The sequence below is a fragment of the Lepisma saccharinum genome, chromosome 26, assembly GCF_977018435.1.
Source record: "Lepisma saccharinum chromosome 26, izLepSacc3.1, whole genome shotgun sequence".
NCBI classification, from domain to species: domain Eukaryota; kingdom Metazoa; phylum Arthropoda; class Insecta; order Zygentoma; family Lepismatidae; genus Lepisma; species Lepisma saccharinum.
The window spans coordinates 18,486,772-18,514,569 of record NC_139254.1 but is presented as its reverse complement, the minus strand read 5'-3'; the positions used below and the strand labels follow the sequence as shown (position 1 = coordinate 18,514,569).

General features: G+C 39.2%; 1 protein-coding gene across 1 annotated transcript; it reads right to left on the bottom strand.

Annotated features, from left to right (window-relative positions):
* Positions 1–558: 558 nt before the first annotated feature.
* On the bottom strand, positions 559–27,294 carry LOC145979444 (brachyurin-like). Its single transcript, XM_083112346.1, has 7 exons — positions 27,221–27,294; positions 26,317–26,386; positions 14,051–14,228; positions 11,143–11,318; positions 9,776–9,874; positions 2,920–3,056; positions 559–835 (listed from the first exon to the last, which is right to left on the bottom strand). Exons 1-7 carry the CDS (start codon positions 27,263–27,265, stop codon positions 668–670), a joined length of 873 nt encoding a protein of 290 aa, XP_082968472.1. The 5' UTR covers positions 27,266–27,294; the 3' UTR covers positions 559–667.
* Between the last annotated feature and the right edge of the window lie 504 nt (positions 27,295–27,798).

Genomic DNA, 27,798 nt, shown 5'->3' with positions numbered 1-27,798 from the left:
GTTCTTTGCTATTCAGTTTCACAAACGACGGCGACAAACCCCATGTTTCCTTAACCCGTTTTGTCGCCGGAAAATTGCATCGGCTTAGGGTTTTTCAGCTTTGGAAAATTGCAGCCCATAGCTGTTTATGTACCTCCGTGCACCACAATAGGCGAAGCGAGAGAACAAAACACACAATTAGCTGTATTTTTTGACGAAAGCGACTGATGGCGGGTATAAGTTGCTGTCGGGAATGGCGTTATTTGTGCGTTATCCCTATAATTTGCGTTCTTGAGAAGTCGCGCGATAGTACAGGAACTCTCTCTCTTTTTAAAAGTTCTCAACCTCTTGAAAATTTCATTTTCAAGGTATGTAACGTTTTTGGGTGGACACCGTTAAGGTGGTTGGTTTATTCAAAGGTATATTAATTACAGAAGGCTTGCTCTGATGCACTATACACATTAACTGGAGGGTTAAGATATAGGTAAATGTATTAGAATGCAATTTAAAAGAGTAATATAATTGGGCAAAAATAAGGGATATAAAGGAAAATTAATCATTTCCAATCTATAAGTTTCAAAATATTTTATTGGTTCTACATTTCAAATATAAACATGTCACTAAGAAATCTTAAGTATGTTGTTGAATTGTTGTTTGCCAGTAATAGAAGCTTATCGATATCTAAGCATTAAGGAATGTTGATTCCAGTCGTCTGTGAGATCCAGTCTAGGTAGGATGTGACTCTTGTAAACCCACTCGGCATCTGGTCAGGACACCCTCCGGCACCCCAAGAGTCGATTCCAATCTGAATCGTTTTACCCCCGTCGTCCAGGAACAATGGACTTCCACTGTCACCCTAAAGGCGGAGATCAAGAAACATTGTTATTCAACATAAACGAAAGCTGAAAATTGCAAATGGAAACCGGCTACTAGAAAATGTGGTTTTGATTTGATGTTAGAAACCTGTTCGTTAATTTCCTTACTTTGGTTTTGTCATTTCTAATTATTTAGTTATTTTTAGAGGTCCCTGTAAGAGTCTAGTAATTTTTGTAAGACAATTACTTTAAGTTAGATACAAATACTTCCACAATTTTAGAAATTGAATTGTGGGGTTTTAGAGTGATAGATCTGTACTGAGATGTTCACAAAATAATATCCTACATTTGAAGCGTGCCTATTGAAACACACAAACACACTAACAGCAATTCGAATTCACTTTAGACCCGTCTGCTTCGCTGCAATTTTTTACTCTCTCTGCACTCGCGTGTCTAATTGGTTACACGGTGCAACACCGACTCATTACTTCGTTGATTTGGTGTCAAGTAGTGTAGCCTATTTGGTTTCTGCACCGTTTGCACTACGTTCTGCAGAGGTGCAATGTGTGATGTACGGCCATGTGGTGCGTGCTAACTAATAATAATAATAATAATAATAATAATAATAATAATAATAATAATAATAATAATAATAATAATAATAATAATGTTTCAAGCAGCAGACAGGCATTTATTGAATACTCTGAACTCGATGACCAATATTTGTCTAGTTCGTTGAACGCAGAGGCGTCTCGTGAACGCATGCGGTGCACGTTGCGCATGCGTCAATTGTGGGGAAAAGGACAGCTTGCTCTGCTACGACAATCATGAGCATTTCTACATTCTAATTTCTTCATATAGGAGAAGAATTTATTTTGCACGAGAGCGCTGAACTAATCTTATATTACATTTCTTGGATCTGAAGTGACGCATGCGTCAATTGTGGGAAAATAATTATTACTTTCTTTCACTTCAGATCCAAGAAATGTAATATGAGCTTAGTTCAGCGCTCTCGTGTAAAGTAAATACTTCTCCTATATGAAGAAATTCGAATGTAGGAATGCTCATGAATGTCGTCGCAGAGCAAGCTGTCCTTTTTCCCACAATTGACGCATGCGCAGCATTCACCGCATGCGTTCACGAGGCGCCTCTGGTTGAACGTCATCTTCTTGCACCAGCCTGAAACCGAGATACACCTGCTCTACACCTAGTGTAACGAACTACACGGGGCTTTTGACTACAAGATCCATCAGGGTATGTAAGGACTCTTCACTAAATGTGGCCACTACCGCTTTACTTCATGTCAGTAGGAGACGAAAGTGAATTGAATTTTGAATTATTCAAAGTTTCCACATAGTGTGGATATTTCTTGTTTGAACAGATATTTTCCCAATATAGTTTATGGCAGCAGATCCTATAGTTCCTGTTTGGTCTTACGGCTAGCGGCCTACATGCTGGCAAGAAAAGTGGGGAGAGGGAAAGCGACCAATCCAGCGCGATCAGAAACGCAGCAGCTTGTAGAACGAGGTGCGCGCAACACCTGCTCCCGCGACGTCTCAACTCTCGGGGCCACCGCTGTTGTGTGGTCTGTCTGAGGCGTATTCCCCGCTCCCCACTTCCCTTTCCAGCACGCAGGCCGCCTGCCGTAAGAGTACACAAGAGCTATAGTACTTTAGTCTCAGCTCTCCCCGAGGGAACGGCGTCCGCTATAGGACAATACGACGCTGGATCGTCGCATCCCGTAGCTCTACTAACCGCGTATCCTCTGGGAGAGTAGAGATCGTACCAGGATAAGGCAAACAGTCAATTACAATGACCGATACTCTCTCCACATTAGGTTTATTGATGTGTCTGGAGGTAAGGATTGTAAACGGAAGGCACAGTCGCTCACTCACCTTGCCTAATCCGGCGACGCTTCCTTGAGCACTGCGTATCCCAAGATCACCAGCCCAATAGCTTAGGCGTAAACTTCGATGACAAAGGAAAGCAACACGTAATTGCTTCCCTGCTTATATAGCAGGAATGTGCATGACCTCCCTGTCGCGCTGGACGTTTGACGTCTAGCTTACGTGGGCATTGGACAAGGTTCGTGCGTCGCTTGCACCCTACCGTCTACAGTACTTACACTGCAAATGCTATGTTGACCATCCCCTCCAGCACACAACTGTCCGTCTACCATTGCCCATCCCCTCGACTGGCATTCTGCGTTGGTCAAGACCGTCAGCTGATTGAACTTCAGGAGACTATTGTTGCTGTCATCACCTAAGAATGAAAATATAGAAATAGATTTTCTCAAAAATATCTAAAATATTCAAAGAATCACAGAATGTCCCATTTTTTCACATTACTGATGAAAAAATGTAAATTTTTGCATTTACTAAAGTGTCTCTCAGTAATAACGTCAGTGTCTTTTCTCTCCACAAAGAATATTTGTGATTGACAGTTTTGACAACCATAACTCTTATGGACGAGGCCGGAGCACATTTGAAGACTCCACAAATTTTATTGATTTATTTTATAGTCAAAATTGTTGTGTGGAAACAAATAAACATATGAAGTCTTCTAGTACATGTGAACATTTCTGAGAATAAAAATCAAAGTTATTTCGGTAATATGTAAATATCTACCCCATACATGGGTGACATTTGAACAAACATGGCGTAGTTTTGAGCAACAATGTTATTGGAAACCAAATGTTTAATATACGTATACTACAGAGCATTCCCTGACATTCGCTACGAGACTAGGCTGAAAGCGGGCCGGCGTCAGCGCTTGTCTTTTCCGGTGAACGGGTCCGCGACAGTCGCACGCTACAGTCTGTTTTTTCGCTATCCCTGCCTTCGCTCTCTTTCCCTTTCTGTTGACGTTGCAGACTGATGCCAGTATAATCCTCCGTCGGAAGTTGTGTTGTGTCGTGTCCGTGTGTTGAAGATTGTGGCTTAATATGGCACCACAAAAGTTTACATTACAACAAAGGATTTATCTTGTCGAGTGTTACTTCGGAAAGAGGAATTGTGGAGAAGTGCGACGACCTTTTGCAACGAAATTTCCTGGTGTTCCCGTTCCACATAGGACCACTATGTTAAAACTCCTAAAAAGTTTAGAGTAACAGGGTCAGTTCTGAATAAAAGTGGAAAGAAAAATGGGGAAATATAAAAAAATAAAGTATACAAAGACAATCCGTATTGTACTGTCACGGTATCTAGTGACATGTAAACGCAGTTCGATATAAATTATTTTTTATTTATTGATTCATTTTATGCACAAACATGAAAGTGTGAGGTTTGATTTATTTTGTGAATAAACTTGTATCCGAGCCAGACGTCGGGAGTTGGGGACGAGTTTTTCTTGAGTGACAGCCGCCGCCTAGAACATGACATATTTGCACCAACGCGGAGATAAGGAAAGATTATTTTCGCCGCTACCGGGCTCGAGTCGCAGCAGGCGTTCGAACCCATGTTCACGGATGACCAGGAGAACCAGCTGGAGCCCAACTCTGCAAGGATCCAGGACGCGTCGCTGACCGCGCCTTTCAAGACAATGGACAGAGGTCATTTCCATCCCCTGAGAAAGCGAAGCCAAGCCACTAGAGCGTCCTGTTCAACGGAAGAATTCGAATCTCTTATATATAGGCAGTACTATGATTCCAGACACAGTTTTCACCCGGATTTCATAGAGAGAGCAGCTCCGCGCTACACTCTCGCGTGATTATTGTTTTGTGTCCGTGAACTTCGTTTCCTTACGTACTGTGAGCGACTTGCGGATAGGGAGTTACCAGTGTGCGCCTTATTTTGGTGAAGATTACGCGGTGATTTGTTTTTGCCAAGCGTGGACTACATAAGGATGGAGGGCTAAAGAAGATAGAGAAGGGGGGCGTCGCTTCCCTGACGCCTGCAACGACGCCGAAGCCAGTCAGACGACGCCAAAACCAAACACTGCCCAAAGCCCGAAGGACGCTTTCAGATCGACGTCCCAACCAAAGCCCGAAGGACGTTTCCAGATCGACGTTCCAACCGAAGCTAGTTACCAGAGAAAGAGAGGGGAGGATGATACCAGAACGACGCCCAAACGAAGCCCGGCACCAGAGAGAGATGATTGCTGATCGACGTCCAATTGATGCCCGACACTAGAGATATTCCGAACCGGCGCGTGACCACGTACACCCGACGCTAGTGACAAGAGGAACGCCCGAAGTACTGAGGAGGTGCAAGTACAACAGATCGTCGCAATTATTCTTCGTCGCGATCGACCTCGGAGGACAATTTCGCCACAAAGGAACCGTGTGCAAGTCCCGCGTCCAGGAGAGATGAAGGACCACGCCATGTAGCAGAGTCTGGTACAGTATACTTCAGAGGGTCTCATGTACATGTAAACGTGCGTCGTCAGTATCAACACCGTACAGTTAACGCCGAAGTCTCACTTATTAGCAAAGTCACTCAGGAAACCCCGAAGCTAATTTCCGCGTCTGATAATTTTTGGTATTGTAGTAAAAAAGGGTTATTTCATGTTCAGATGTTCTAATTTAATTGTCTGCATTCAGCGTTAGAAGCTCCATTTCATTTCTTTAATATTTAGTATAAATTGTCAAAGTGTGCTCCATGTCTTGTGTAACCGACCGCCCCGTCGCGCCATTTAATTTGTCAATAGTTGACTGATGAGTCCTTTTTAATTGCGGAAAGCGTAGTTTTTTTATTGCAAGGTCGTGCGCATGAAATAGTATTATTTGTTGCATAGTGGTTTTTAAGGTAATTTTTGCTCGCGCCGACGATTGATTAGTGTATTCCGGCAGCTGGAGCCAATTAAGTTTTTGCATCCCTATGTAATTGTGTAGTTGTTCTCATTGGACGAGAGAGGCTTATGTGTAAAACCCCCGTCCGAGAAACTTGTATAATGTCGTGCTTACTACTCGATACATACGTTCATTCGAACGAAAGATTTAACCACGCCGACCCAATTGTCTTAGTTAACCGCTTTCCGAGGGCTGGCACTTAAGTTAATTTAAAAGAGCACAGGAGCTGGCAGACAAATGCCCTAAATTCGCATAAAGGTTTAAAATTTAAAAGGAATGATATGTTAACGAGATCCATGATTTGTATCCATACTTCACATGTAAAAATACCTCATGTGTGTGAAAGAGAGATAGAGTGAATGTTGTGAGAGTGAGGAGGCTTTGTAAACAGTTGTTGATTGCAATATTATTTTGTTGTTACAATATATATTCACTTTTTACCGTTCGTCAGTGTTGTTATTTGACGTTTTTTCAGGTACCAGATATTATGCTATTAGTGTTTTATGATTGTTCGAATCTACATATCAAAGGTAAACAAAACAGTGTAACTTTTCAAGGTATTAATCTCCGCCTCGCAATAGTATGACAATAAACGACCGTCTCAGTACCGAACTTGATAACTGGACCGTGAGTCACGACCGGTTTCCCGTACACATAACGACGTTTGGCCCCGTGCCGGGGTATGATTGAAACGTCATTTCGGGGACCGTGAGTGCACTCGTTACAGTACGAGAAATCGGAAGAATTACAGTAGACGAACTTGCACGTGTAAATGCCAATTTCCTTCGGAAATACCAGGAATGTGTTGCAGTAGAGGGACATCATTTTTAACACCTTCTGTAGTCAAGATTAGTACACAATATGGAAACTGTAATGTTAATAGCCGACTCTACCGGCTGTCGCGGACCCGTTCACCGGGAAGACAAGCGCTGACGCCGGACCGCTTGCTCCGAGTCTCGTAGCGAATGTCAGGGAATGCTCTGTATTATTGTACATGATCTTCGCTTTCGTGTTGGTTACAGCCATATTGGTTACAGACGATAGCTCGAAATTTTTAGAGAATAGGCACATCTCGGCTCTGAAAATGCGGATGTAATATTTTTCGTTGTAAACGAAGTTAATTAGGCTGTGTTTCTGAAAGATGCCAACTCGTGAATATTGATTTTGTTCAGGGTTTGCTGTAATCCGGTTGCTTTGTGTCACTAGTAGTTTTCCCTTAAAAAGTCCCACCAGGACAACATCTAGTGCTTGATTCACTAAGGGGGAAATGTAACTAAATGCATGGCCTTGAAATTAGGCGGGTGGCAGAAGTTCGCGCTGTTGCCAAGTCGGAGCACTGAAAGATCTCGTTGTAGATTTGGTCTTTCTAATCCATGTGATACAAACTGACAGTAGCCGGCCCCATGGTGCAGTGGTTACGACGCTAGGGAACCCGGATCGAATCCCGGCCTGGGAATGGGTGTTTCTGAGTGTCCATTCATAAATTTCATCATACCATCACTCATTCCCATCTTCGCAATTAAGCAAAACTGGCAGAAACTGGAAGAAAATTATCTAAGTCAATCAGTCAACAAAACAAGCTGACAATATTTTCTTGAAAGGTCAGGGATGACAAAAAAATGGTCTGACGCTCGAATAAGGCAACGCAGCCCGGTTGACGTTGTCACACACTGCGCGGGAACCAGCAACTTTTGTCCCGCTCTCGCTTTGCTTTTCCCACATGTGGCACCAGCGCAATTCTGCCCAGCCGTCTATTTTCATGGCCGTGTGTTTGTACTATTTCATACTCTTTTGCAAACAGAATAGTGTCAAGAGTGCAATGTCTCTTCGTGCCTGTCCATTAGTAAAATGTTTGCTACATCTTGCATGTTTTTTAACATATTCAAGAAGTATTGTGAACATGGGTGTATGTATAGTTCACGTAAAGGGTGGGGGGGGGGGTCAAATTTTGGTATGATTATAATAATAATAATCCTGTGCGTAACAGCCCACTAAGGGCCTTGGCTTACCTACCGGCTGCTGGTCTCCCTCCCACGCTTTCCTTCTTCACCTCTAAGCGTGGAGATCTTCAACCAGGATTGGAATAGTCGGGTGGTCAGCCCGACGTGTCCCCAGCTGTTATAATTGGTCTACGCTTACTCATTCGAAGCTTCCCAATTTCCTCACGATGGTGGGTTGCCACCGGCCCTATACACAGTCCGAAAATTACCCGAGACTGAACCCGGGATCGAACCCATGCCGTCCCGCAGCCGCCGTCCAAAGCAAGGTGCCTTAGACCGCAGGGCCACGGAGGAGGATCTTTGTATGATTAGGGTTGTTATATTTTATAAGCGAAAATCCGGGACACTGCTCACCAGAAGCTTATTGGGGAGCGGGGGGGGGGGGGGTGCTGGACCCGACAAAGTTGTGTGAATGTACATATCCATTATCATATTCTTTACATTTCTTAAAATAAAATAAAAAAAACACTTGCAACTCCTTTTCGGTGCCATAATGAACTAAGCTGCTATCTCACAATGTCGAAGCTTTATTTGAGAACTGCGGACTGAACAGTGTTGCATTGACTCGCAGTAACAACCTGCAGTTTCCACGGTTTAATGGACGTCGCTGTGTGCAGTGTTGCCACGTTCCGCGTACAGCTTTACTCCGTTTAATAAAAATCTGTATAAAATCGGTTTCGCAATGTGAATTGACAATGATAATGGATTTTGAAAACACATGTAAAGAGCTTCAAACAAGAACAATATTGTATCTGTCGGACTATCAAATACTAAGAAAAGTTGTTTCGCAAAAAAAATCAGGAGAACGGTTTGTTGACAAATTTTAAAAATCTGAAAATTAAGAATTGTGTTTAAAACCTTTCTGCCTGCGCCATACTATAATTTCATCACAATCGGACAAGCTATTTTTGATTTATAGAATTTCGAAGAAAGTGATCATTTGCAAAATTTAAAAAGACCGGCACTTCTTTCTGATCTCACGACGATAAAAGAAAATAAAAGGCAAATCGAAAAAAAAATTGGTTAGCATAGATTATTGCAGAATTGAGTAAGCTAAATTTTGATGTAACTCGTTTTTATGTAGATCTACTGGTTAATGTTTAATTTGTTGTCTAAACTCGAGGATCTATAATTTTTGATTCGACAGTAGTATTGGTACTTTTCTGTCCATGTTGTCAAATAACTTGAGAGTGTTACGGAGTTTTCCTGGTTTTCTTGCACTGCGTTTATATAAACCAAATTCCTTTAAAAAGACTCGAGGGGGAAAAAAATGTAACTGATTTGATAATACCATTTTAGTTTCTTATCGCAGAAATTCCGAAACTATCAGGTAATTGCAGACATTTGGTCTGCAGTCCCATCTGGTGTGTGGAATTACGTAATTGCTTTCCCATTCGTATCCCGTCCTATAAGACTTGAATTTAGGAGAATAAAATAAGTCCTAAGGAATTTTTATGAACAAGCGCATAGAGAAGGTAATCTGGTAATTTTACTGAACCAAAAGAGGTTGTTGGACCCGTTGACCCCCCCTTATATACGCCCATGATTGTGAACTACATTTCTGTCAACCTGAACTACATGCTCACTTTTACATCTCGATATTCATGCAGATGAACTTATCTGAGCATAAATAACCTTTGCCAAACTTCTGATATTAATAAATGTTATGTAAAATATGCGATTTTTGTCAATACATTGATTGGTATCCAAGTATATGAGCCGACCTTTTGTAGAACACTTCGTCCATGTCCATTGGCGTCAGCAGGATTTTTTTTTCTCGAGAGGGGATGGAATTTTACAGGTGGATAGCACCTTTCTAAGGGGACGGTATACAATAAGATATTTCGTACATTTAGAAGTTTCTTTAAACATGGCAATCACTGGTTTGCTTTTACGACTGTGTTTAGCCCCAATTCTTCTATCTTTGTTGATTTTCTCAAATTTCGGAGTGGGCTGTAGCCCCATCAGCCCCTCCCCCTGCATACGCCAGTGTCGATGTCTGAGCTCGTTGAATGGTACCGTGCTCGAGTTCATTCCCGGGGATGGGTGTTCGCGATTAGTCAAACGACGCAGAATAAGGAAAAGACCAAAACTCTTCACCCTCTTGGTCTCACCACTAGGGTTATGATGCGGTTCTTGATGGATTCCTACGTTATGCTACTTTATAGTGTGTGGATCAGTGTGTTACTCACTGTCATCATCTCCTCCCCATCCTGCTGCTGTTGCTGCTCTTCCCGCGAAGGAATCGCCTGCTTGGGACCTGGATGGCAGGCTTAGTGGTTGGATGGTGTCTGGAATATAAAGCAGTTTTTCATTAAGAGAAGCTTGTGTGAATCAAAACCCGATAGTGCACTGTAAAAAAATAGTGTTAAAGCGACAGACAGTGGTCACAAGAGGTCCACACCACATACCCCAGTATAGCAGAAGGCGATGTTTAACTTCATATTTACAGATATCACCCATATTTCTGACTTCAAATCCTACTTTATAACGTGCATTGTACCTATTCTTGAATATGATTCCTATATTTGGTCTATGGCCTGCGAAAGCAATATGAAGAGAACAGATAAAGTAGTATATTTCTTCACCAGAATATTTAAACGTAGATGTCCAGTCCTTGCAAACTATTCCAAACCAGAAATTCTATCAACTCTTCAAATCTTGTTCTTTTCTTCGCCGTTAAGTTTCATATCTAATGCAAGGGTTAATCAATGGAAAACAGGCCACCTCGTATATTTCAACGTGTAGATGCCGCGGCTGCACGAAACTCACGCCGTTGTCGCCCGGTAGATGGCAGTCGCGTTGCAAGCTTGTGTGAAGCAGTGCGAGTGTGAGCCGTGTGAAGTGCAGAGGTGCAGGGACTTGCCGTCCGGCATATCATGGAGGCCAGTGAGGAAGAGCACTGTGTTTCCTCGTGGCGGAAAGTGCTAGTACACGAGACATTCACCGTCTAATAAAGGCAGTGTATGGGGATCATTGTTTATCTCTGTCTCCGGTGAAGTACTGGAGTCTGTGGTTTCGCGAAGGAAGAACGTCACTGCAGGACGATCCACGACCTGGACCATCTGTCACTGTCGCAAATGATGACCTCATCCAACGTGTGAATGACATCATAATTGAACAGGATCGACGGTATACAGTGGAGCAGGTTGCGCAGACCACAGGGGCAAGTCACGGCACGGTATTTAACATCATGTACTCTATGATATGCCGGACGGCAATTCACTGCACGTCTGCACTTTACACGGCTCACACTCACACTGCTTCACACCAGCCTGCGACGCGATTACCATCTGCCGTGCGACAACGGAACTACCTTCCAGTGGCAGGAGTTTCATGGAGCTGCGGCATCTACACATCGAGATATACGAGGTGGCCTGTTTTCCACTGACTGACCCTATTTCTTATGGGCAACTCTTTACTAGCGAACTTTTACCACTTCTTCATATTCGGATCCCACGTAGAAACAGCAAAATGAAACTTCTTTTACACTATATGTCCAAGGCTATCCTTAGAACTAAGATCATAGGCTACGAAATCCTTAAAAAAAATGTCTTACCTGTGTAGTCTACTGCTCGCGGCAACTTCACAACAGCAAGGTCGTTTTGCAGAGACGCTGAATCGTAGTTGGGATGCTCGGTGGCAGAGTTGGTACCGTCCAGCTCCACTCTGCCTGCCTCGCTCGCGTCATCGGGGTTGAGAGCGCCAAGGATCATCATAAACTGGTTTTCTCCCCTAGAAAGGAGCAAGTTACAACATACAGAGAATCAATGTAAGGCTTAATTTCTTTTCGTTTCTTATCTAGTAGATTTCTGTACGTAGGGTTGCAGAAGTTTGCTGCATTCTTTAAGATATAAAGAATGGCGTTTTGAAGCTCACTCGATCAGTGTTGCAGCCTTGAGGTTGTTTTGTAAATAACAGTTGATGCCTCAATTATAACACCATTAAGCCTTGTTTCCATGATATGAAAAACTAAATATGCTGACCAAGGCAGTAATTTATTTTATTTTAAAACATAACGTAACGTTTCAACCTTCTAGCAAGGTCTTCTTCATACTATGTACCAAGTACAAATGTAACAAGATACAAAAACAGGACATTATATATACACAAACATTACCCCCTCCAGACTATTAGAAAGTAGTTCTGGAACAATCTAGCAGGTGGCTTTCCCTTGTCAACTGTACTTTCACCTGAAAGAGAATGTCGCTGGACTCTTTATCTTACGCTCCTTTTCCTTAATTTCTCTCCCTTCTCCTCTCCTCTTTCTCTTTTGTCCTTTCCACTATTTTCCATTTTTGCCAAAGAAATACAAGATGAAGAAAGAGGGATAGTCTTAGAACTCGAAATAGAAGAAGAAGACAAGTTAAGCCTAGATATATTTATGAAAAGGAAGAGAGGACAATAAATTGAAACCGCTTGGCATCAGAAGAAGTGTGAAGCAGGGGTATTCTGCCACAAAAGAAGTGATGTAAGTGAGGTGACAAAAATAAATTTTATAAAGAATATGGATGACAGAATCAAGAAAATATGCACGAAAGAATGTGGCAAAGAAGGCAAAATAAATAGCTTATGGAAACAGCTGGAAAAGAATGGCTATGAGAAGGAGGGTAGACTGGACATAAACAGAAGAAGGAAGAAAAGGGGCAGGAGAGGATTGGAAGAGAAAGAAAAAGAGGAAGATAAAAAAAGAGAGAAGGTTTGGAATAAGAAGTATGGGGAAGACCACAGAAAAGATATGCCAAGTGCTTAGGAAAGTGGGCATTAAAACTTACAGGAAGGGAGGGAGAAGCATCTTAGGAATAGCGAAGAATGCAAACAAGAAAAAGGAAAACAGAAAAGAGGAAGAGGAGGGATTATCTACGAAGTGAAATGTAAAGAATGTCAGAGTGTGTACATAGTAGAAACGAAAAAGAGGTTAAAAGACAGGTTGAAACAACATAGGGAGGATGTACGACTTAAGAGAGAGAGAAATGAGATATTTAAACACACGAGAGAAACAGGACATGACATAGAGTGGGATGAGGCTAAGCAGATTGGAAGGGATAAGAGAATACTAGTGATAAAATGGAAGGAGGCCAAGGAAATAGAGAAGATAGGTGAAGAAGACACAATGAACAGGAATGGGGGACTGAAGATAAACAAAGAATAGAAGAAGGTGTTAGAAAGAGGGGAAAGGACAAAAGAGAAAGAGGAGAGGAGAAGGAAGAAAAACGAAGGAAAAAGAGCGTGAGATAAAGAGTCCAGCGCATTCTCTTTCAGGTGAAAGTACAGTTGACAAGGGAAAGCCACCTGCTAGAATGTTCCAGAACTATTTTCTAATAGTAAGGTGGGGGTAATATTTGTGTATATATAATGTCCTGTTTTTGTATCTTGTTACATTTGTACTTGGTACAGAGTCTGAAGCAGACCTTGCTAGAAGGTTGAAACGTTACGTTTAATTTATGTTTTATAATAAAATAAATTACTGCCTTGTTCAGCATATTTAGTTTTCGATACCTCATTGTAAATTTGAGCTGTATATAGTCTGCCCTACAATTTGTATTGGACTTTTAAGGTTTTCATTTCACTCTTGTAATATTCCAAATATTTTCTATTATTTTTTCATCTATAGCAGAATTTCTAAAATTGTCATTTGCATATATTACTCCCCACTGCCATCTTGTTTCCAGGAACCTAGAGCAGGTATACCAAACTCCTCCCTCAGGTTGACCTTCACTAAAAAAAATGCAATCATTACCTACGAGTATAAAATGGACACTTCGACATTGAAGCGTATGAGCTGTGTCACTGACCTCTTTCTTCACCACACATCAGACCTTTTTTTTCAGCAATCATAACCCAGCTAAGGTGAAAAGATGCACAAGACTACTGTCAAATTAAAAATTATGGACACTCGAGTTCGGACTCGAATTAAAAATTAACCAGTAAACCTACATGAAATCGAGTTACATCAAAATTTAGATTATTGAATTCTGCGTTAATTTACGCCAACCATTTTTTTTAGTATGCCTTCTATTTTTTATCATCGTGAGAATAAAAAAATGCCGTTTTTCGATCGATCTCTTTGAAATTCTTTAAATAAGAAGGGGTGTCTAGATCGTGATGAAAGTTAAATACGGTGCAGGCAGAAAGGTTTTAAATTTCCAATCTCAATTTTCAGATTTTCAAAATTTTTAGAAAAAAAAACTAGTAGAATGCAAGATGATGATGCTGATGACAATGATTCCTCCAGTCTCTCCTTATTCTACTCTGCAAAACAACACTTAATAACATATGGTCGACTGTCTGAGATCAGTAGTTTGTAAAGAATTTCCTCGTATTAGTCAACATCCCCGTCGCAAGAAATAAAGAAGACAAGATTTTGGGTGAACAGTTTTCACATAACTCTCAAGAGCGCAACACACAACACTCTAAGACATTACAATTATCATAGGATGAATGGTACGACATTGAACTGAACTTACTCGTGAACGCAGTGAGCAGCAGTGAGAAGCCATTCTTGGTTGAGAAGGCTGGAGCCGCACACTGCCCACCATCCGTCGCCAATGCTGTGCCACAGCCTTACCATCCAGGGGAACTGGGCTTTGCTAGCAAGCTGCCCTCCAGCGATGCGGTTGTGGCGGAGGTAATCTCTAACCGCTTCTGAAACAGTCGCAAAAACAAGTCATATGTGAAACTCTGAGCTTGGAATACAAATTTATATAATGCCTTGCAAACTTTCGGATTCGAAATTTTCAATCGGAAAATTGACATCGGATTCGAAAGTATCTATTAAGGAAAAAGTTCCACCGGATTCAGAAGTAATTATTCCAAAAACGATCCACCAGATTCGAAAGTTTCCCCTATAAAATGAATCTACCGAATTAGAGAGTTCTCGCTCGGAAAGCAAATCATTTGGAATCGAAAGTTTCCAATCGGAACACACTTCACCGGATTCGAAAGTTTCTATTTGCAACGATCCTGCTAGATCGTTACAAAGTTACGCATTTGTTATTTGTATTGTCATTGTTGAATAGCATTGTGTAATCTTATCTGTTCTGATGGCGCTTCTGCATAGGATTTCACTGCTAAGCTTGGTAGAGAAAGAAGTTCTCCCATATCTCACTAGGGAGCGTTATTGTTCTAATAGTTCATTGTTAACCTGTATAGATGGCACTCAATGTTAAGCAGTGCTCTCGTAGTTCACGAATATCCACTAGAGGTGCTGGTGCTGCGCTTGGAATTGTATATAAGCAGCGACGTCGCCCCGGCCAGTTAGTAGTGATCAGGGCTGTTTCAGTCTTATGGGAGATTGGTTGACCGTAGTTAGTATTCTGTGTTTCTACTGTTCCTCGCGAATCGGCTGAAGTCAAATTCGTGTCCATATTCACGAACCTTTTCTTGTGCTAAATTTTATTGCGAGAATGTGAGTAGAATACGTGTAATATTTACAAATAGCACCAGCAATGTACGTATTCTACAACTCTTTCATTTATACACTATTTAGTTTCTAATTTGGATAAGTAGCTTCATCCGGCCGACCAGTCTGCTTAAATTTTTAAATTGTGTCGTCTGATTCTTGTCATTAGAATATTATTTTGGGGATGCGATATGTGTTGCCTAATGTAGTTAATGAAATCGTAATTTAACATTGTATGAAATCACTGCGTAATACGTATCAAAGCTTTTTTTTTTTCAAAAGTGATAAAGAAGTATCGCCAAACGCGAACCAAATTCCGTTCATTTCATACATCAGTACAGGATTGCATTCAGTATCGAAATCGAACTTTCTGATTGTAATTGTGTATCATTTGTTGTGTAAAATAAAAACTCAGGAATTTTAATGAAATGGTAATAATATTATATACTGTTCTGTAAGGGCCAAGTTCCATGTGTATAACATAATCTTATAACTTAATCTGTGATGTTATGCTTCTGCAATAACTTATTTTTGAAATTCCTCTCGTATTTGCTTGCTTGCTTGAGTGGTTTAGGTGGACCAGGTTTGGTTCTCTTACTTTTATAATTATACACATGCGCGGAAATAATCAGATAATTAAACATAATGATCCTAACCTACTTATGTTATGATTCCGGTAATTATTTTGCTAGTGAAAATAACCCTACATGCTATTCTCACCACCTGGTGAAAATAGTCGCAGCCTTTTTTTATTTGTATGTAGCTAATCCTTAAGGATATTTGAGGTAAATTCAACTTTGTATTGAAAGCAGCATATTTTCAGTTTCTATTTTCACCAAGTGGTCAACCTCGTTTTTGTGCTATTTTCACCTAAATTCATGATTCCTCACAATGTGGGAATTATTTTATAAAACATTCACGTTCTCTTGTAAGATTTTGTTTTGCATTGCTTGTTAGGTTCTATGTCTCAACAAATAATCATCTATACCATGTGATATCACTGCTCTCTAAAAAGTGGTAATAATGATCAGCATTTTTAATTTGTGTTAAGCTGTATGGTTAGTTGAGTGATTTAACTTGCAAAAATTGACAATGTGTGAAATATAATAGCATCTGTACTTAATAATAAAGGTACCAGTTTCATGGATTGGAGACACATTAAAATCAGACATTTTGTGTTTTGCATGGTTCGTACCTACCAATTGTGTATTGCGGAACATAGTTCAAGGTGCCATTATGCTTCTTACACAAAAACAAACACTTTTTCTATGCATTTATCTAAGTGCTATCGAATGCACGTAACGGTGCGATATCGCTTTCTTGGTGAATTATATCGCTTCTTTTGTTTTCCAATATCAGTGTTTTCCAACCTTCTTCACCGAAAAATACCTACTATCGTGTTCGTCACGTGTGCAAATTGTACACTGCTGACGGATAGCCCCACGAACCATTCCAATAAGGTTAGGTTTGGTTAGGTTAGGCAAGCATAGTTAGAAAAAAAGGGGGTTGGAAACACTACATGATTTCCCGGTCAAATAGATACCAGGATGAAAGAAAATACCTTGACTAACGTTGGAAACCTTAGAGAAACTCATTTCCGTAAGTAGTTTCTTCTGTAAAAATGAAGAAATGTGTCTCCGATGTATGAAACTGTTACCATAATAATAATAAAAAAACTGCTGAAAATAACTTGTTCTGCTAGTCCCAACACCTCATGAATGTAGTTGCACTTTTTTTTTTTTTTTTTTTTTTTTTTTTTTAGAATAATTACTGAAAATCATGGTTCCCATTGTGTGAAGTTTTTTTTAGAAGCTATACAAGACAATGAAAAGGTGCTTTCGTACTGCAAACAACTGTGGGAATAACTTTTCAGTTCGGAGAAACCTTTCTGTGGGAAAAAAAAACACTTCAGTGTGATCATTTCCACAATTTATCTATTTTAAGATGAACATTTTTGTGTTCAGTAACATGCCTGTATCATGATACACACAGTAGAGTAGTTACTGATATAACAGATTAATCAAGTCCAGTGAGATGTATGAAAGTAAGTAGTCTCTGCTGCACACTGTTTATGCTGTACTTCATTAAATACTAGTTGCTCATGTTATAAAACTATGCGTAATAGCTACAGAAAGGAGGTATGGAGTAGCAAGGTCCAATATGAATTTTTCATTTTTGTAATGGTGCTCGTATGTCCTTAGGATAAAGCAGCCAAAGTTGATAATGAAGTCATGTATTTCTTAAAGTGAGTACATTAAGTACATTATTTTTGTTTGTTCGGTCGACTTAATTTTTGCAAAGTGTACTCTCATTTATGTGGTGAGCACTCTAGCATGTTGGCTACTGAATGTACATATTTTTTTAATAGTATTTGAACATAAAAACGCAAGAAAATTAATCCCACTGTACAGCACTGTAGAGCATTTATTTAATTTCTAGGAATTATCCACCTGTGCACGTGTTTTATGCACACATCAAGATAGAAGAGATACAAATGCAAAGTCCGGTATGGGACTTGGACGTGGGAAGTGTAATAAATATGGCACTTCTCTGTTTAAGTCTCTTATCAGCTGGCAGAAAGTTCATCGTGGAGGGAAATAATCAACATTTCTTCATTCAATTTCAGCTATTTAGTAAATGATGAGTATTTGGTTTTTAAATAAGCTGTTTTATGTAAGAGATATAGTAGATATTATTTTTGTTAATATTTTCTGTGTATTTTTAAAGTAGAAATATTACTTTTCAATATTACCGGTTTTCATTCTTTCAATTGCTTTAAATGCTGAAAGAAGTCTTCTAGGAACAACTATTAATTTTCCAAAGTATATTTTCATACTTTTCTTTCAGTGTAAAAAGCATATATGTATAGTAGGTGCTGCTGCACTTGCTATAATAAGGTATGAAATTTCACTTCATCTTAATGGTCAGTGTCATGACAGTAAATTTGTGTTAAAGGCTGAACTTTTTCGTAGCATTCAACCTTGTACTTTTCATTTATTTGATTTTTGAGAAAACGTCCGAGCACTTTCTTGGTAATTATTATATTTTTTCTGTGCAGACTAACCTATTTCTAATCAGTGCCATAAAGTATGTGAACTGATCCCTGACAGTATTGAAATTTTTACTATCGAATGGAGTGTAGTTGCTGTACGCAGTCATTTTTCCCATTTTAATATGTGGCAAACAAAATCTTTTTTATTGATCGATGTAAAATCTTGCAATACAATCCTGTATAGCCGAAGGATCAACCAGGGAAAAAATATTTTTGCAAATATGGATTAGCATGACATAAATCGTTCTGAATTCTTGTATACTTATTTCATTCCATTTCTCCACCCCCCCCCCAAAAGTCACCTATTTTAAGACTGTCATTTTCGTATGATGAAGAATGTTTTTAAAAATGCCTTTAGAGGAAATTATATATTTCCGCTTGAAGTAAGAGTTCAATTTCAGGAAGCTTTGGTAATAGAACGTTTTCCATATAATTTTCGTATACTCTTATTTTTGTGATAGGAATCAATTTTAATGCGAAAAGTTTATAATTAAACGAAAGCATTGCATATAATTAATTTCCGCCACTTCTAACTACGTTTAGTCAATTTTTCACGTATAATTTATTATACGCGCAAATTGCCTGAACGCGAATGGTACGGAACACGATAGTGTTTTTTCGTTTCGAGCAATCTGCGTGTTCTTGCGCATAACGTTCGTCTTCTGTTCTTTCCCCGACGGTGCTGCCGTCGGTGGTCGCGAGGAAACGACCTTCCAGTGCCGCCATACTGTCAACCACTTTTAACCCGCAGCTGTAACATCTTGTAGTAGTATGTCTATGGTAGTGATGGGAAAAGTATAACTTGACAAGTTTAAAAACAAGACGCTGCAATCCATTGTTTGCGCACCTCGCATCACATTTCCCCACCCCATTGTCTGCAGCGACGTTAGTTCGCAGTGTTGCAAACCTGGAGGGAGAGGAATCGTCTGAGAATTTTCAAAGAAATTTGAATGTGAAAGGCATGAATTAGTATCCGCTCACCTACGCTACCTATTGATTACGCTAAATTCTAAATACATTTTGATATTTTCCCTTTAAACCTTAAATGAATTAAGTTATATTAGGAATATTTCTTACCAGCATAAGAAATGTAAGAAATAAAATGATAGAAAAATGAAAAAATATATAAACGATAGAACTGAGCTCACCTTCTAAATGTTTTCCAGTTCTCCTCCTTCGGTTTCACTCTCCCACTCATCCGAGTCTGTGTCTACCGATGAATCTGTGTCCGTGTCTGAATCGGCTTCACCAAGTCTAATTATCAGTTCATCTACACACTCCTCCTTAAGTCCATCTCTTTCAAAGTAAGAATCTTCAATTTTTTCACGTGTTCACAACATTTAATCCATTTCTGTACAGAATATTCACTAAATAATTTTCCCAGCAATTCTTTCTTTGCGTCCAGTGAATCCGAAATGAATTCCCTTGCCTTACCCTTGATCCCCCCCCCCACAAGCTCAATGGGATTTAAGTCTGCGTGGTAAGGCGGAAGTCGTATTATGGTGTGACCCGCGTTTCTAAATTTCGTGTCAATCGCATACTGTTTCACATAAGGTACACTTTGAATTTTTAAGTACAATTTCCGTTTGTTAATTGTTCACAATGCTTTCACTCTATTCTCCGCATCAATTTCAGTTTCGTTTGCAGATTTGTCTGTCGCTGAGAGCCACTGTACCATGAAAATCGTCATATTTGTTTTAGCTTAATTTTGCCGAGTTAGCACCACTGGTACTCTCAACGCCAGACCAGTGAGTAGAAGAGTGGTGGGGGAGGATGACGTAATAGGAAGTGCTCCGCAGTGATCTGCGCATATCGGGACTTAACTTGTCAGGCTATAGTTCCTTTTGTGGTTTCGATTCCTTTCGTTCCGCTCACCTAAAGGAATCGATTGCTCCAACTCGTTCCTTTCGTTCCACTGGAAGTCGGTCCGACTCCGGCCGTCTCGTTCACCATGATTTCGTTCACTCGTTCCTTTTCGGAATCATGATTCCTGGAATCATTTAATCTCGTTCCGAGGAACGAGGCTCATGTTTCGTTCCTCCTTCCTAGGAGAGGCGGTGGGGGAAATTGAAAATAATGTAGGATGGAGTTTTGTGCTGACGATGACCTAGTAATATGTGTGTGTATTAATTACACGCGGCTAAAAGGTGGGCCCATTCAATGTTGTTTTGCAGCGTTTTTAACTTCCCGGTTGCACTGCTCAACTCACTAATGTGAAATTAAACTTTACTTTGAAAGGAGAAATTTATCATCATGCATTTTATTCCCATTTATTATTGATATTAGCTATAACAAATAGTAGTCACACTAACGGCGATGGAAATAAAGCTAAGAAAAATATGCCATGTGGTAAAACAAAATCTCTGAAAGAGGCAGATTGGGTGTAATTGATTCGTCGACGTAAATATACTAGTGTCCAAAATTAAACCAACAAACAGAAATCCTTTCCTCGTGCGATTTTTTTTGATAGATTTGCCAAGTTTAACCTGTTGCTATCAGGGTTGGCATGTTTAAAACAAAAGTGTGTAAAACACTTTGTTTTAAACGTTTAAAACACAGGGCTTTGTTTTTTTTACAATTGTTTTAAACGTTTAAAACAATGTGTTTTAAACGTTTAAAACAATGTGTTTTAAACATGTTTTTTTTAGAAGTGTTTAAAACACATTTTGGTACTTGATATTTCATAGTCTGTGTTAATTTTTTTGTTTGGCAACCCTGTATTTTCATTGAATCTGTGTCAATTAAACCGTGCTTTACGGGTTTCACTTATCGCACAACACTTGAGCAACCTTATGTTCTGACGTCGCAGGAGATCGCTATAAGGGAAATGTAGGACATGCTGTCCCAAAATGTAGGACACAAAATATTTTCAATAAATAATACATATGTCTATAGAACATGTTAGAAAATAATTGAAAAATGACACTTCAGTTTTAAAAAATGAATTCTTAAAAGCAAATTTTCAAAACTTGCAATCATACTAAACAATGCACCTCTTACTACAAGATTTAAATAATACTTCTCAGAGGAGCCAATTTTTCTCAAAATTTCAGATTTAGTCAAAATCATGGTCAAAATATATTTAGGTTAGAGTGGACAGTCAAACTCTTGAAATTATAGAGACCAGTACCAAACATTTTACAGACTTTATGAAAGAAAGCATTTCTCTTGTGAGTCTGTTGTGCTGATGGTAATGAAAGCACACTCTCAACATTTGCACTATGACCTGTAATGGCAAAAAAATATTCATCCAATTACCGTAATTTGAAATGGTTCCAAAAGTTTCATCTTGGATAGTTTTTAGTTCAATAACAGGGTGTCTACCAAAATAACACATCCAGAATTCTTGACATTTTCTGGACTTTTCTAGACTTTTCCCGTTTTTCTTAACATTTATTTATTCGACCCCTACTTAGATAAAGTTGGAAATTCGTAATTAAGAAAATAAATATTTATTTAATGAAACCCCCTAGATGAAAACTGAAGCTGTAACTATTTAAGAAGAGAATTAGATCTGCTTTATCTATAAATGCATCCTGGACTGTTTTTGGCAGACTAGCGATGCTTTGGCATCTGGATTGATTGATCGAGTTGGTGTTTTAAGTCCACTTTGTGCACAGTAAGGCTAATCGGGACTGGACCTACAGTTTCAAGTGGGATCCGAACCATTATGATTCTCCACCGGGTATAATCTTATGTGGGGTTTGTGTCTGTTGTCCCTATATGTTTGTGACTGTCCCTTCATTCATCTTATCTTAACACCGTTCATCCTCATCTTCGCGATTAACCAAAGGGGTAGAAAAAGTGAAGTAAAATAAACTAAATCAGTCATTGTGATAAAATTCTTCACCACAAGAATAATTTATTGCCGTTTTATTGATTTCTTTACTTTTTCTTGACTTCCATTACTCTCTTGACTGGCAGGCACTCTGAATAACTTTGTTCTCTATACCCCTGCTTTACAATCAAAATATTGAATAAGAATGGGAAGCACCTTATTTCATCAGTATATACCCAAAGACAAGAAATTCCGCTTAGGCATTGAATAGTAACATCATCAGAAAGTGGTCCGAAAACTTTGTTCATTAATTGCTTCCATTTTATCGTTTGTTTTCTAGCAGGACAAACTTTTATTTTCTTTTTGGGCAATGACTGAATCAAAATAAATTTCACTAATGAGTTTGGAAGCGCAGTCCATAGACTTGTAACTTGCATGATTTTTTTTTGTTATGTATTTCCCTAATTTAATTAATATTATATGATGCTCAAAATGTAGGACATTTATGATATTTTTCAAATTCCTCCCGGACACCGGACATAAGGCTACAATGTAGAACATGTCCGGGAAAAACCGGAAGTCTGGTAACCCTAGGTTAGGCAGGCTAGCTATGTATGCACAAGGTAGCAAAACTGTTGCGCGACAAGAAAGACCCGTGCTTTACTGTAGAATTCGAAACTTCTCAGTTCTTTGTTTCGTACCGTCCTATTAATTTGAGACTGGTGGAAGCTGGAAACTAATATCTGAATACACAATGCGTGATTTTGATCATAACGTGAATTTTTTCTCTTGGGATACGATTCATTGGTTTGTATAACTGAATGAAGCGCAGATGCTTACTTTTGGTAACATAATTTTGTACTTGGAAAGATAAATTGATCTGGAGAATCTATATGACACTGCAGGTTGCTTTCTGCCATATAAACTGTTCACGCAGCAGGAAATATTTCACCCTGATTTTTCCAGGACGAGGATAGTAATTCTATAATATTTAGTTTCTTGAAATTTAGATGAATATGAATCCTAACCTACTTCAGCAGTGGCGGAAAAAAGGGGGGCTATTACCCCCAACTTTTGTCCCTGCAGTAGAGGTGTGCGGGATCTCGAAAAGTCGGGATCGGAAAAAAAAAATTACTTCCCGATTTTTCGGGATCCCAAGCAGTCGGAGAAATGCGAATGGTCATTTTAAAAAGTCGTCAATTCTCGATGTTTTCTGGATTGTAAATATCTGGAACTTATCGGAAATTGTTAGTATTTGTACCAGAAGTGCAAAAACAAGCACTTAAGATGGAAATTACGTGTAGAATTCGAGATTTCAAGAGCGTTGGGAAATTTCGAACATATCCCGTTCCGAGAATTTCCCGACTTTGTCGTGAAATTGAGAATTTTCCCCGTCCCGAATGTCGGGATTTAAAGAATTTCCCGCCCCGACCCAAAAAATTCTGCCCCGCAGTATGGTAAACCTTATCTCCAAAGGGAAATAAACTGTCCTTTGCCGCCACTGTACTCATAAAAATGAGTATTTTATCTTTAACGACTTTAACTATAATTTACTGGGAAAAGGTTGACTTTCTTTTGTTTAAAACGTGTTTAAAACATGTTTTTTTAAACTCCTGTTTAAAACTATGTTTAAAACAAAAAAACATGTTTTAAACAAAAAAAACAGTTTGTTTTGTTCTTTTTAAAAAAAACACAAATTTTGCCAACCCTGGTTGCTATCGTGATTTTTTTGTTGATAAATCCTGGCACATTAAAGTTAGTTTATTTTCTATCTTTAACCAGTTGTCTATGACATCATAGATATTACTATCACCTGATCGTATTATGTGGTCAAATGGACACACGGGAAAGAATTTCTGTTTGTTGCTTTAATTTTGGACATTAGTGTATATCAATACCGGATTTTCAAAAATATGCGTTTATTTTATGTCGACAACAAGAATGGTTCATAAATGATATTTTCTTTTTACCTTGTATATATTCTTGATAAAAGTTGTGTAATGAGAGGAAAAGGGGGACAAAAATGAAAAATGTAACCGTCGAATGTAATTAATAAATTAAATTTGTCATGGATGCCAATGATTACTGCGCTCTTCCCTCAATGTAAATGTATTTTTATTAACTTCAAATACATAGTTACGTCCCTTTCTTTTTAGAATTCGATGTTCTTATGATTCAGATACAGACTTTGGCGAACATTTTATTTTACGAAGCACAGGTGTATCTCAAACACACCCGCACCCTTGCCTCTCTCCAGGCTGTTTGGTCGGAACGAAACCTCGGAACGATTCGTTCCGACTCTAAATTCTCGTTCCGATTCCAAAAACTCGTACCAAGGCTCACTTACTAGTCCTTCAAATGTACAGTCACCCTATTGGGGAGCTTGGAGCGAGTTAAACCAGACCACTGCGCTTCGGAATGGACAAAATACAACATTCCTCCTCCCCTCCCCCTCCATCTCCTCGGAGTGCCTTTTCAATGCTGAGGCTCATAACGAGAAGGTAAGGGAACAAAAGGACAAGAAAAGCCGCTTGTAGAAGTTTCTCGCATGTGTTGACAACGACGCAGGCGCAGTAGCTCAAAACAAAACCGGATTCGATTCCAGCTGACTTCCGGAATCGGAACGATTCGTTCACTTGCTGGTTTCGTTCCTTTGAAACGATTCGTTCCGGAACGACCCATCACTACCAGTTAGTTCTGAGTTGACTTTTCGAAGACTCTTGGTCGAGCTCTGCTCCCGCAAATAGCCCAGCATTGCTAGCACACGGGTGCTTAGGGATACAAGAGGGCTTCTTACAGTATGACCTACTCTGATAGATTATACGAGTGGTAGCAATATTTCTCGGCCTACCAGGTAGAATATACGCATTGTTTTAAGCTCAACCTTCTACAGTGTGGCCTGCCTGTAGAACGAAAACGTACTCCTTGTACGGCCTACAGGTAGATTATACGCATTGTATTGGGTTACGGTTTAGCTCGTGGACATATTTACTGTTGGGAGACGGCCTACTAATAGATTATATGAAGGGTATCCGTATTCCTCGGCCTACTAGTAGATTATACATCTCACAACAGTCGATGTAGAAATGAGTTCATCTTTTGGCCTACTCTGGTAGAACGGATACGAGAAGTAGCAATATTTCTCGGGCTACCAGGTAGATTATACGAAGGGTGATGTTCATCGATAGTTAATTTTCATTAGGCGTAAAATAAGCAGTTGTTAATTACTGTCTTTAGTTTAGCTTTATTAAATTATTATTTAAAGTAAATAACATTAACTAAGCCTTATCTATTATAAGCTTATAATAAGTTTCTTTTGCTTGTTGATATTACTCTTTGGTTAATAGGAAGGCAGATTTAAATGTTCTTTGAGTCGCTAAATTGATGCCCTATTGTCCCCTATGTCAACACAGTTGTATTCCAATGCCCTAAAAGAAAAATAAGGTCCCTTACCCCACCTCTGGTTTCTCTAAAGAGGAAAAATCGAATGGTCCCTGTCCTCCTTCTCCAAGATGCCAGCAGAGGAGCTTCGAACCTGGAACTTCAGGAACGATAAAGTGCAGTGAGATCGTATCAGAAGATATTGTGACTTTGTTTAGTGCGGATATCTACATTTACTCCCAGTATAATAAACTTGTTAAGTCGACGCGAACTTTCATTACGTATACCCGAACCCTGAGTGTATAAGATCCCCATATCTCCGACTAGAATAGAGTTAACATTATGGGTAAATCTGAATATTGATGACCGTCACAACGTCGAACCCGGTACGTTGCAGTTACTAACGCTGAACAGGTACGTTTCAGATATATGGTGTCTGCCATGTCGAAACCGGAGCGTTTCAAATAGTGGGGCCCGTTTCTGATTTTCATTGCCACCCAACGTGGTCGTGTCGGAGTGTTTCATATTTTGGTGCCCGTAAAGTGGGGCGCTGTTTCTGATCTTTACTTTTCCCAAACGTGTGTGTGTGTGCGGGGCGTTTCATATTCGGAAAACAAATCCATTGATTTCGAACATTTCTATTCGGAAAACAAATCCATTGAATTCGAACATTTCTATTCGGAAAACAAGTCCATTGAATTCGAACATTTCTATTCGGAAAACAAATCCATTGAATTCGAACGTTTCTATTCGGAAAACAAATCCATTGAATTCGAACATTTCTATTCGGAAAACAAGTCCATTGAATTCGAACATTTCTATTCGGAAAACAAATCCATTGAATTCGAACGTTTCTATTCGGAAAACAAACCCATTGAATTCGAACATTTCTATTCGGAAAACAAATCCATTGAATTCGAAAGTTTGTACCCGGATAAGAAATCCATTGGATTTAAAAGTTTGCAGTCGAGAAACAAATTCATCAAGATTCTGGTTTATTCATCTTCAGCAATAGAAAATAGACGCTACATGAAAAAAAAATCAAAACTACGTTACGTGTAAAACAAAAAAACAAAAAAAATTGAAATCAATGAAGATAGAAAATTTGAAATTATCTTACCTCCTGTTGTGACATTTGCAGGCAACTTCACCAACTTTGTGTGAAAGCTGGGCAGGTTTCGGGGAAATCCCTGTGAACGGAAAAGGAATTGACTTAGGCATCTTTTTGACATACTGTGAGCTATATTCACAAGTGAAATTCCATAACAAACTCCTTGTCCTCTCATTTGTTCAAACATGCGAATGTACACACGTACTCAGCCGCTAAAGACTCAAACATATGTGTATACAAATAGTTAAAATTATTTGCATCTAGTACCTACCATTATGTCTTTGAAAATGCTTTTTTCGATTTATGAATTAAATACATATTTCCGTCAGATTAAAAGCTTGCAAATGTTATTAAAGTTAATTCAAGTACACCGTTTCAAGTCACTAACAAATTGATATGTCACATTCTTCCACTCACTTCACATAAAATACATGTCTTAGCTATTCAAATAATATAAAATACACAACTAATTAATTTTTGCTGTTCCTCCACTTCCATCGCACTTGTATAAATTTATACTTAGTTCAGGGGTAGCAGCAGAAACAATTTTAATAATCCTATCATTTATATTCAACCAACATTTATTTCTAGCTTCTTTTGTATGAACGTTTAGAAAATTTCTTCACGTGTGATGTTCCTACGGATAAACGGTTAAGTGAGTTCTAGAGAAGACTTGAGAATGTCTCGAGAAATCTCTCAAGAACTCACCTTGTTGCTATACTGTTTCTGGAAACTGTGGAGCAAGACCGCACATAACGGTAAACAAGGGGAGAAAACGAGTGGGCGGAGGAAAGCAAAGACTGTTGCAAACGGCTTTCACATATGCTTTCACATATGCCTGCTCTGTGCTAAGTCTCACTCTTCAAGTAGAAATTACTGAGAATCTGTTAAACACGAATCACATTAGTGTTACCTGAACTGCCAAGGCCAAGGAGACAAGTAGGATCAAGTATTTCATGTTGAACGTTTTCAACTTTTCAACTAAATCACGCCTATTTATACAAGTGTATTTTATCTTGTCTAAAATATCTGCATTATGGTTTTGGATAAATCATTGTATTTTATTTATAGATAAGTACTCGTGATTTGTTTTCTTATATTAACAAACTTGGAACAATCGCTTGGTTGGCATTATGTGATAAACTGCTCTCAATTGCACGCGTGGCAATTCAATTAGATAATAAAGAAAGAAATAATGTGTCGCAATAATTTTTATCTACAAGTTATCTTGCTATTTACTCATTAAGTTCTGTGTCAAGGCCCCTTTGTAGAATGGCGATCTTTTGTATTATCAGGATGTTCAGCTGTCTTTTCCTCTTTCAACACCATTGGCACTTTGAGGGCATTGTATTGAATACGTAAACCAGTTTGGGTAACTGCAAGGTACATAGAGATTAGATAAAGCCATCCGAAGATTGCCGATCTTGCACGAACGCGTGACGTCACCAGAGAGGGAGTGAGCTCGGCTGAAGCAGACGGCCCCAAGCATTT

Bases quoted from the DNA above. Each gene is read 5' to 3' on its own strand.
- LOC145979444 (XM_083112346.1), bottom strand. From the start codon at position 27,265: ATGAAATACTTGATCCTACTTGTCTCCTTGGCCTTGGCAGTTCAG. The intron at 9,875-11,142 runs GTAAGACATTTT...TTTATATTCCAG, and splicing joins GCGAGCAGTAGACTACACAG to ACACCATCCAACCACTAAGC. The intron at 836-2,919 runs GTAAGTACTGTA...CTCCGCCTTTAG, and splicing joins GTCAACATAGCATTTGCAGT to GGTGACAGTGGAAGTCCATT.